The sequence below is a fragment of the Erythranthe guttata genome, chromosome 5 (assembly GCF_056151865.1).
Source record: "Erythranthe guttata isolate IM_541 chromosome 5, IM_541, whole genome shotgun sequence".
In the NCBI taxonomy this organism is placed as follows: domain Eukaryota; kingdom Viridiplantae; phylum Streptophyta; class Magnoliopsida; order Lamiales; family Phrymaceae; genus Erythranthe; species Erythranthe guttata.
This window is the reverse complement of record NC_142537.1, coordinates 5,822,412-5,833,616: the sequence shown is the minus strand read 5'-3', so window position 1 is coordinate 5,833,616 and position 11,205 is coordinate 5,822,412. Positions and strand designations below refer to the sequence as shown.

At 34.8% G+C, this 11,205-nt stretch overlaps 2 protein-coding genes across 2 annotated transcripts; both read right to left on the bottom strand.

The window, feature by feature from the left end:
• Positions 1–2,068: 2,068 nt before the first annotated feature.
• Positions 2,069–3,189, bottom strand: PYR1 (Polyketide cyclase/dehydrase and lipid transport superfamily protein). The gene has a single exon (XM_013001834.2). The coding sequence runs from the start codon at positions 2,968–2,970 to the stop codon at positions 2,338–2,340; it is 633 nt and encodes a 210-aa protein (XP_012857288.2). The 5' UTR covers positions 2,971–3,189; the 3' UTR covers positions 2,069–2,337.
• A 2,377-nt stretch (positions 3,190–5,566) lies between these two features.
• On the bottom strand, positions 5,567–8,351 carry LOC105964485 (uncharacterized). Its single transcript, XM_012988991.2, has 2 exons — positions 8,141–8,351; positions 5,567–7,847 (listed from the first exon to the last, which is right to left on the bottom strand). The coding sequence occupies exon 2, from the start codon at positions 7,121–7,123 to the stop codon at positions 5,684–5,686; it is 1,440 nt and encodes a 479-aa protein (XP_012844445.2). The 5' UTR covers positions 7,124–7,847; positions 8,141–8,351; the 3' UTR covers positions 5,567–5,683.
• Positions 8,352–11,205: the final 2,854 nt, after the last annotated feature.

The following is an 11,205-nucleotide window of genomic DNA, read 5'->3' as shown; positions in this document are numbered from 1 at the left end:
ATTATCAATGTTTGATTCATTATTAAATTTATAAAAGATATTTTTATTAATAAATTAATAACTATTTATTTTAAATAATTATATATATATATATATATATATATATATATATATATATATATATATATATATATATATATATATATATATATATATATATATATATATATATATATATATATATAACATAACAAATATAATTTACAAATATCAATTCATAAAATAATTAAAAAATAATAAAATATAATAAAATGCTAAATTTTAAATGATATGGTTGGAGTAGGATAGTAAAAATTGAGGTGGTATAACACTATTGAGTAGCTATTATAGATATAACATCTCCAATTTTAACTCTTAACCTTGGAGATGCCCCAACACAATTGAGAGACTCGGATTTATAGAGCCACGTTGTGATTTTTTTTAGAGACTCTAAAATTTACGAGGTACCCTATACACGGGTCTCCCAAAATAAAAAAAAATCTATATACCAAACCTATATAATATTAATGCCAATTCTAAATTCAAGGGACCACAAGTTAGGCCTGCTCATTGCTCACTAGTCAATCTTTGCGGCTTTATTTTCTTGGCGAACATTTAACTTATTTTGAACCAATTTGTCAAAACACGTTTTCATCAGAATTAAAAACGTGTTACATTATTGTTTCCGCCAAAGGAAAATTGCGTTTTATTTTGCATATCTTCACGCAACATTTCATGAAGCGGATCTATCGAATTATAAAGCATATACCTTATTTTCTCAAGAGCTAGTAGTCATGTTCAAAAGGAATCTTTTATTGTTAAAGCATAGTTTTTAAAATAGAAATGCAAAATCAGCATTAACAACTGAATTAAACACTCGTTCAATTAACATATTATAACTTTCAAATATCCTTCAACATCTAGGGGTCTTCAGTCGGCAGGTAAACGGAACGAACTGAATCGCATCGAATTGAAAATTCGGTATGTGCCAAATATCGAATCAAAAATTCAATTCGGTAATCGGTAAAGAGTTTTGGAATTCCAGTATTTGATACGATATACGGTATCGATGCCCGACATACCGTTCCAAATACCAAAGTATTTAATATTTTTTTTTGTTTTATTTTAAATTCTTTAAGGTTATAACAAATTATAAAATATTTTTTGATTGATAATATTTTTCAATTATTTACAAATCAGCCTCTATTGATAATCACTTTTTATTTTTAGGGCTGATTATTGAAAATTGAATGTTAAATTCAAGAATTAAATAGTTTAAAGGGTAAATTATAACCCACCCTGAGGTATGGTTAAATTACAATAAATCCTCTCCTATTTTGAGTAATTACAACTACCCCTCAACTATAATTTTTCTAACACGTCCACCCTTGCGGTTTTAAATTTAGTAGAATCTTCTAGATTATGTGCATTATTGTCAAATTTGTACCCGTTTCATCCAATTCGAGCTCAATATTTTGAAGCTAAATGATCATAAGATGTGTTTTTGGCTTGTAAATATCAGATTATGGTGCATTTAGAAGTTGTATTTTTGCAGAAAACGAGTACAAACTAGAAAACATTCCACGGAATCTAGATGATTATGTTGAAGTTGACACCATAAGGGCGGATATGTAAGAAAATTCTTAGTTGAAGAGGTAGATATAGTTATCCAAACAAGAGAGTTTTTTTTCGTAATTTGACCATAGCTCAGGAGTGGTTGTAATTTACCCTAATTTAAATATAAATTTTTCTTATATTTTTTAAAATATTTTCGGTTTTAATGGTACGGAATCCAAAAAACCGAATTAATATGGTAAAAAACCGTACAAATTCGAATACTTATGTTAGTTAAACAGTACGAATTTACAAAGTACAAGAATTTTGATTTACCAAAATTCCGGTACGGCTCGGTGCAATATTACCGAATAAACACCCCTACATATATATATCTTTCCGAAACTTTTACAATTCTTTTAAATAATTATAGAAGTGAATTCAAACAGAGCTATCGATGTATATATCAACTCAATGAATTAAAAAGGAAAAAAAAATCAAATTTATTGTTAAAATAATTCGAAAAACTAGAAAATTTTACATATAACTACACCTGAATTGGGGTTTGTTTAGATTGAATAATTCCAGATTACGAAGTGAATTTTGCAATACACATCTTACAGTAGTTGAGCCAAAATAAAAATATTCACACAACTTTATACCCAGCCCCCTTTACAAATTAACCACAACCAACAAAATACAATTTCAGAAAGAAAAAAAAAAATTCCTTTTTTTAAAAACATTTTTGGCAGTTCTAATTTTTTGAGGGTGTGCAAAGTAAGTAATCGATGAATTACCTGTGCGTTAATCACACGCTCTGGCTTCGGCGACTGAAGCCAGCTTCTGTAGATTAAGCTTGACAACCGTATCAGCAAAGAGGCGCGTGTCCTCCTCCGTGTTCCCCTCCGGCACATCCACCACGTACGACTCCATCACGACGGAGCAGATCCCGACCTCACGTCGCTCCACCTCGTGCACGGTGGTCACCGACCTGTAGTTCCTCAGCCTGTGGTCCCCACCGACGATGCTGAACCCCGTCACGCGCCGCTCGTCGTCCAGCGCGTCGAGCCTTTCGGTGCTGGTGGCCGCCGGCAGACCGGATATCACGTTCACGTCCCTCAGATCGCCGACCTCCATGGCGAAGTCGTCCCTCACGCTGCAGCTCTTGATGAAGTGCTTGTACGTCTGCGGCTTGTCGAACCTGCGGAGGATGGACCAGACCTCCTTCGGCGGCGCGTGGACGGACTGCGCGAGTAGGGAGGAGCACTGGCCTGACTCGATCCGGTAGTTGTGGTGCTCGATCACCGCCGGCTTCAGAAATTCGAACTCCTCCGGGGTCAAACCGGGCGGAGCTGTTAAATGGTGAGCAGTCATCGCCGCCATCGCCGCCGCCGGTTGTTCTTCAGTCGTGGGAATCGAACTTTCTACTTTCTCCATTGGAGGAAAGGAGTGGGAGCTTCTACTTTATTCTTGTTGTCTTCAAATGAAAGTGAGAGAAAAAAGAAGGGTTGAAAATAGAAAGGAAAATTTGATTATCCTTTATGTATTGATGGTGGAAAGTAGGGGCAAAGATGGAAAATTAGCATTTGGGTGTAATTATTGTTATTTCTATAATTGTTAATAATGGAGTAGAGTGGGTGGGACAAAGATGTTCGAGTACTACTATTTTGGAATTTGGAGGTATATTTACTGTTTAGACTATTTTCATTGGGCCGATTTTTACGGAATGGAGAATATTTATGCACAACAAGGGGATTTGCACGCTCGAGTATATTTAATAAAATGTGCACATAAGATAAACTTTGAAACTTTTTTACTCCAATATCTACTTAATATCTTATACTTGAATACTATTTGTTAGAATCTAATTGAATTCTAAATAAATAAGCGATGAGGGTTGTACCACTTTGCCCCCCTTAACTATAAAATGTCACAATTACCCTCCTCTGTTTAACTTCTATTTGTGAAAGCTGACGTGGCACTTTGACTTTATTGTTTATACCCGTTTTTTGTACTGTTGGGTATTTTCTAACGATTTTACCCCTTCATTCAAGTATATATATGTGTGTGTTGAAGTCCTTTTCACCAGCTCATTTTTTCCTATTTTTTTTGCAAAATAACTGCATTTTTTGTCAAGTCTTTTTGCTCCATCTTTTTTGGGGGTTTTTTTTTTCTCAATTTTTTTTTCTCATTTTTTTCCTCATTAATTAACCATTGAAAAACCATTGTTTTTTTCTTAAAAAAATTATTAAAATGTCCGGTAGCAGCTCAAATACCGAATTTTTTTGTATTTCATGTTACAAGTCTATGCATTATTTGTCTTGTTTTTTAGGAACAACATGTAAATGCCAAAAAAATGCAGTAATTCGAACAACTTGGACAATCAACAACCCAGGTAGAAGATTTGCAGGCTGTCTAAATTGGGATGTAAGTTATTTTTCATAGCACATTCATTTACATTTTCATTGAAAAATCACATATCTATCTGTGTACAATCTAATACACATTTCTCGACAGAAGCCAGATGGTTGCAAATTTTTTGAGTGGATTGAGCCTCCAATTTGTCTAAAGGGACTAGAGATTGGGCAAGGATTTCATAGATTCTTGGATCAAAAGAATGAAAAGATCAAGATACTAGAGGCTGAGAATGAAAAATTAAAGTTGAACAATGAGGAAGTTCATGAAATTGCTCTTAATATGACAAGAGCAAACAAGGAAATGATGAGCAAAATTCATACTCTAGAATTTGAAGTGTCCATGCACAATAAGATATTTAGAATTGTCAAGATGTTTGTAATATTTATATGCTTCATAGTCCTATGTAAATGGGTTACGAAAAACTCTGAAAATCAAAAAGAGGGTCCTCTGTACCTACACTAAACTATTTCAATGAAGTTGCAATTTTCTCAAGCATAAGTACATAGCCACCAATTAAGTTCACATCCTCAAAATACAAGTCAAAATACTTCAGTCACCAAAATACATTAATGAACACTTCCAAAATACATCAAAGATTTAATAATCACCAAAATACATCAAAATGTTTTACAACTACCAAAATGCATTAAGTACCAAAGAAACAGTAAGGACAAAAAAGATTCAAAAAATTACACAAAATACCAAGCTTTTTAGGATTCCCCAATATCAGTGATGAGAGCAAATTTGTTTGAATTTGATATTTTTGAACTTGACCTATTGGAGAACAATACACTTCCAAACCTTGTGTTGTGCACTTGTATCTATATGAATGCACATTATATGAGAAAAATGTCCAACATTAATTCAGTAAACAGTAAACATATACATAAAACAATAAACATATGCAGGGGAAAAAAAAGGAATAATAGTTTAATATATTCATTACATGTATATCTCCACCATCTGAAAAGTTATTGACCTGAACCTGTGACCTATTACTTTCTCCACTTTGTATTGGATGTCTGAATTGATTAAACATTTCGTTTCCATTCCAATTTCCAACTCCCCCTTGTGGACCATTTGCATTGCCTCTTCTACATGTGCCTTTTTTACCCCTAACAGGTTGTGTGGATGCAGAAGGCCTACTACTATTTTGTCCAAGTTGCATTGCAGGCCTGTTACTTTGGCTTTGGCCAGGTTGTGTAGTTGCAGAATGTGAAGTCGTTGCACCAGTGGTTGTTCCATTATTTTGCACAGATGTTCCCTACAAAAAAAAATATAAGGTAAGACACTCATCAATTGAAATACCATAGTAAATTAATAAGTATATACTACCAGCACATCACCTTAGTTCTTTTTATTCGTTTCTTTCTTGGTTGTTTTGGAGGGGGCTTTTTGCATCTTCGTATGTTATGAGTAATGTCACCACAATTTGAACAAGCTTGTACAGCTCCTCTTCTTGTTACTTTGCCATCAATATTGATCTCATCCAACCCTTTCTTTCTCATTTTTTTGGGCCTACCAGTTTTCTTTTTGAAAGAAGGAGGCATAATTGAAAGTGGTTGATCTTGGTTAGGTAAGGCTGACCACTATTCGTGGTCTGTCACATGACTCATTATGTGACTGTAAGATTTTTTATAGTATTCAACATAGTAATAGAAGCTCACAAAGTCCTCTGGCTCTTTGTGTTCATTCAGAATAGCACAACATGCATGTCCACATGGGATCCCGGTTATATCCCATTCTTTACAGCTACATTTCTGTTTTTTTTTAAATCAACAGACCAAGCTTTTGATCCTTTAGTAACTTCCAACAAACCCTCTGCAGCCATAAAGCATTCAAAGTCAAGTGACTTCACTTTTGTGTTGTTCAGTTTATCTCGTATCCTAGGACATATTTTACCATTGAACTTCTCTATCCACTGCCTCTTGATTTTAATTCTGCACATCAAATGTCTTCTTAAAGCTTCCATAATTGTAATAATAGGCATATCTCTTGCTTCTTTGATGTAGTTGTTAAATGATTCAAAGAGATTGTTGCTTAACATGTCACACTTAGGCCTTGGTGACATAGCAAACTTGCACCATTGAGGGGTAGGGATGTTCATCAACCATTCATATGCCTCATTTGATAAAGCCTTTAACTCATTCATGTGTTTGGTAAAGTATTCCTCAGAATAAGAACAAGATGCACTCCACATTATATCTTTGAAAGCTTTATCTTTGAATCTCAGTTTAAAATTTGCATACAAATGCCTCACACAAAATCTGTGTTCAGTGTGTGGCATGATTGAATGGAAACTTTCAACTAAACCCTTCTGCCTATCAGAAATAAATGTGCATCTAGTTACATCAAAACTGCCAAAAGAGTGAATCATTAGATTTAAGAACCAGCTCCAACTCTCTCTACACTCAGTCTCCACCACTGCAACAATCAAAGGAAACATTTGATTGTTTCCATCTCTACCTACAGCAGCCATAAGTTGTCCCTTAAAAGGACTCTTGAGAAAACATGCATCAAGTCCTATAATTGGTCTACACCCCTCAACAAAACCCTTCTTAAGTGCATCATACAGTACAAACATTCTTTGAAATCTAAGTTCTCTGTACAAAGGAGGCCCTTGAACCTTAACAATTGCAGTTGAACCAGGATTTGTTTTCAAAATTTCATGGCAATACTGGCGTACTCTGGAATATTGTTCATATACATTGCCCTGAATTTTTTCAATTGCTTTTCTTTTGGCCATGTACAGTTTTTTCCTATGTGCATAAATCATGACCTCTTTCCTAACCAAATTCCTGAATGCCTTGATAGACATAGTGGGATCTTCAATAAATTTCTCCAAATACCGATTTGCAAGGTAAGTGGAATTGGCACCGTAGTTCTGAAAGGATCTAGGACACATGTGAGGCTCACCTTTGATAGTCTTGATTTGATATGTTGATGATTTACCCATCAAACTTGCGTGTATCCTCCACCCACATTTATTTTTACAACATGATGTCACTCTTGTTCTCTCATTTTTTTCAAATGTGAGTTCAAATCCCTTCTTAACTGAAAACTGCCTCAAAGCTTTTTTATAAACTGCAGAGTTAGCAAAAACAAGACCTACTTCAAGCTTTGGATCGATTAGATCAGACCCTTCATTAAACTCTGGAAATTTCTCTCCCATATACTCATCATCAGAGTCACTAGGTTCTGACAAAAATTCGGGATCACTCTAAATTTATTTTTCAATAGTATTAAATGTGGGCTCATTGTTTGAGACTCGATCAATTACTCTATGAGTTGCAGTTATATCATTTTATAAAGGATACTCACTGTCACTCAAGGAGTCACCTTCAGCAAAGTATTCAAAGTCAGACATGCAATCATCATCAGTGTCACTATCGTCACTATCTATGTTTGCATCATAGGTAGGATCACTATCAGTTTCCTCCCCAAAATCCAAGTTAGTTCCCAAATTATTACTAACTCCTAACTCAGTTTGAACCCCCAAATCAATTTCAACTCCCATATCATTTCTAAACCCTAAGGCATTATTATCTACTTCATACGATGACAATACAGATAGTGATGCTTCAATATCAACAGTATCAATGAACATATCAACCACATACACTTTAGCAACAACAAATATTTTGAACATCTCCATAACACCAACATCATCACCAATAATTTTTAATTTATTTTTCTTGGGCAGTTTATACCAAACTACTGTATTCACGGGATATTTCATTTCTTTAACAATGCCAAGTATTTCAAAATATGACATTAAGTCAGGATCAACATTTTCCTCGAAATGAACATTACCCCCAACATATGTGAAGTCTGAATCAGATAATGTCCCTCCATGATGAAATCTTATCGTGTAAAATTGATCAAACATGTGTTTCCTGCACAAAAATCAACAAAACTGAAATTTTAAAAACAATACCAAAAGAAAATACCTACAATTACAACATCAATCATAAAAATGAAAAAAATTCCCAAAAAATAAACACAATTGTAAAAATCAAGTAAACCCTAAGTTTACTTCATTCACAATTTCTTATCAAAATCGATAAATACATCAAGTATTATACAAATACTAAGTTTCACACAACAAACCCTCAATCAAAATTCAACCCCTAAACCCTTAAACGAAATTACAAACAAAGACGAGAAAAACCAAAGAAATACGACTAACCTTTGCCACGGTCTTCAAATGTCTTCTGTCCGAATTTTCGTCGGTTAATTAGCTACCAAATGTTCGATGATGTTTGATTTTTAGACGATGGCAAGATTCTAAGAAGAACAAATCACATTTTTTTCCCATAGTGTTTTCTGCTTTATTTTGGTGTTCTCGTAAGTGAAATTGTGAGATAGTGGAGAAGGAAAGGTGGGTCAACATACTATTTTACACTGATAAGGGCAGATATGTAATTGCACCTTTAAACTAACGGTGTTAATAATTTAACGTTTGACCACAAATAAGGGGGGGGGGGGGGGGGGGGGGGGGGTAATTGGGACGTTTTATAGTACATGGGGGCGAAGTGGTACAACCCTCATAGTACAGGGGTGTAAACTGTCCTTTGCCTATTCTTTAATTTGCCATTAATTGTTTCTTTTATATAGGAAACTATTTTATTGATTAAAAAGAGTTATTCTTATCTTAATGACTTGTGTAGAAGTCTTGTGAAAGAAGAATTCATTCTTTCCATATATTTCACACAGATGTTGTGTAAGAATGAGAAGGGATAATTCCTTTTTTTGTTTTCTTATTTGTCATTAATGGGTATTTCATATTTTTTGGGAATTAGTGTTTGAATAGGAGTTAATATCTTTTGATAAGACTTATTCCTAATAAGCCCGATATGTATTAAATGTTGGACTCTTATAGGATTCTTTATCAGGCTTAGAAAAGAGGAGCAATGATACGTTAGTACTGTGACTTTTTATTGAGAGAAGTTCAGAGAAAATATTTTTTCCTTTCGTTTTTATTGCTCCATCGTGATACGTAATTTTCATAGAAAATATATCACATTCAAGGCTTTATGGTGAAGACACCAAGATTGAAGGAGTATCACAAGTTTGCTTCTTCTATATAAAAAGAAGATCGGTTCTTCGGGAGTGGGGCTTAAACAGATCTCGGGAGGAGATCGATCCTCCGACTGAGGGATTCAGGGTTGAAGGGAGTTCAACCGAGCGGAGAGGAGGCTGGCATAATCGGAGTTACTAGTTTTGAGTATTGCACAAGAACGGCGTCAAGATAAAGAGGGAGTCTTTAATTTATTGTTTAAGTCCTAATATTGTGCTTGTAAAACTAAAATAGTGAATATTCGTTTTTGCATATCCTCGTGAATGTAGGGTACAATTTTATCCGAACCACATTAAATTTGTGTCTCGTTTATTTTTTTTTTTACAAATTGTTTCACTAACTGTTGCAACACTTCACGCAACAGTAACGAAAAAAACTGAATCTGACACAAATAATTAATTTATGCACGATATAAATTTTAACAATTGGTATCAGAGCTCGTTACCATTAGTCCTTATGACATAGACATCACCGTGACTTCACTAGAGGACCAGCTGTATCGTGACCTGTCCCCGAGTTCCACCGAGGACCACCCCAAGGGCCAGTGTTCGTGCAGTCCGAAATCTAGTGGGAGATATGTGCATTGTAGTCGGGGGATTCGATCGCTAGAATAGTCCTAGATGTCCTGTGTGTTCTCATAGTTTGTAATCTCTAAGTCTCTGGCCGGAGCTGAATAAGTGATGATTGGAGAATTCGATTCTCTATGTCATGCACGTAACGATTACAACACTTAGAATGATCGCACAGTCATTGAACTACTAAGGAGGTCTCGATGAACCAATGCCTCTAGTTCAATCGGGACATATGAATCGAAGGGATCGTACTGTACGCTAACTATATCAAAAGGTTCTTGCAGGCACTTCATTTGTATCTAGGGAATCATGACGCGTAGTTGCTAGAAGCCAATCTTGATTCGTTGGGTGATTAAGGTGAAATGAGCTTCCTCTTAATCGTAACTCTAAAGGACGAGTTTTGACCACAAAGGATTGTGGGCCCACGTCTAGCTTACACCTGAACCATCGAGGGTCACACTGCTCGTGCACATGAGATCTTTGAATGAACGGTCAAAGGTAAAAATGTTTTATCTTTGCATGATTGGAAGTCAATATGATTGGGTCCAACATTCGTAATTTGGAATTATGAATGAGAATAAGAAAATGAAAAGAATAGGCGAACATCTAAGTGGACTTTCTAAATCGGGAAAGTTTCCAAATTTAGAAAGTGCACTGAATTAGGGTTTCCAGTTTTAGAAAGTTGGAAATTGGGACGTTTTATAGTACAGGGGGGCAAAGTGGTACAACCCTCATAGTACAGGGGTGTAAACTGTCCTTTGCCTATTCTTTAATTTGCCATTAATTGTTTCTTTTATATAGGAAACTATTTTATTGATTAAAAAGAGTTATTCTTATCTTAATGACTTGTGTAGAAGTCTTGTGAAAGAAGAATTCTTTCTTTCCATATATTTCACACAGATGTTGTGTAAGAATGAGAAGGGATAATTCCTTTTTATGTTTTCTTATTATTTGTCATTAATGGGTATTTCATATTTTTTGGGAATTAGTGTTTGAATAGGAGTTAATATCTTTTGATAAGATTTATTCCTAATAAGCCCGATATGTATTTGTTGTTGGACTCTTATAGGATTATTTATCAGGCTTAGAAAAGAGGAGCAATGATATGTTGGTATTGTGACTTTTTATCGAGAGAAGTTCAGAGAAAATATTTTTTCCTTTCGTTTTTATTGATCCATCGTGATACGTAATTTTCATAGAAAATATATCACCTTCAAGGCTTTATGGTGAAGACACCAAGATTGAAGGAGTATCACAAGTTTGCTTCTTCTATATAAAAAGAAGATCGGTTCTTCGGGAGAGGGGCTTAAACAGATCTCGGGAGGAGATCGATCCTCCGACTGAGGGATTCAGCGTTGAAGGGAGTTCAACCGAGCGGAGAGGAGGCTGGCATAATCGGAGTTACTAGTTTTGAGTATTGCACAAGAACGGCGTCAAGATAAAGAAGGAGTCTTTAATTTATTGTTTAAGTCCTAATATTGTGCTTGTAAAACTAAAATAGTGAATATTCGTTTTTGCATATCCTCGTGGATGTAGGGTACAATTTTATCCGAACCACATTAAATTTGTGTCTCGTTTATTTTTGTTTTTACAAATTGTTTC

What these genes read in the sequence shown, in the direction of transcription:
- PYR1 (XM_013001834.2), bottom strand. Translation starts at nt 2,970, where the DNA reads ATGGAGAAAGTAGAAAGTTCGATTCCCACGACTGAAGAACAACCGGCG.
- LOC105964485 (XM_012988991.2), bottom strand. Translation starts at nt 7,123, where the DNA reads ATGGGAGAGAAATTTCCAGAGTTTAATGAAGGGTCTGATCTAATCGAT.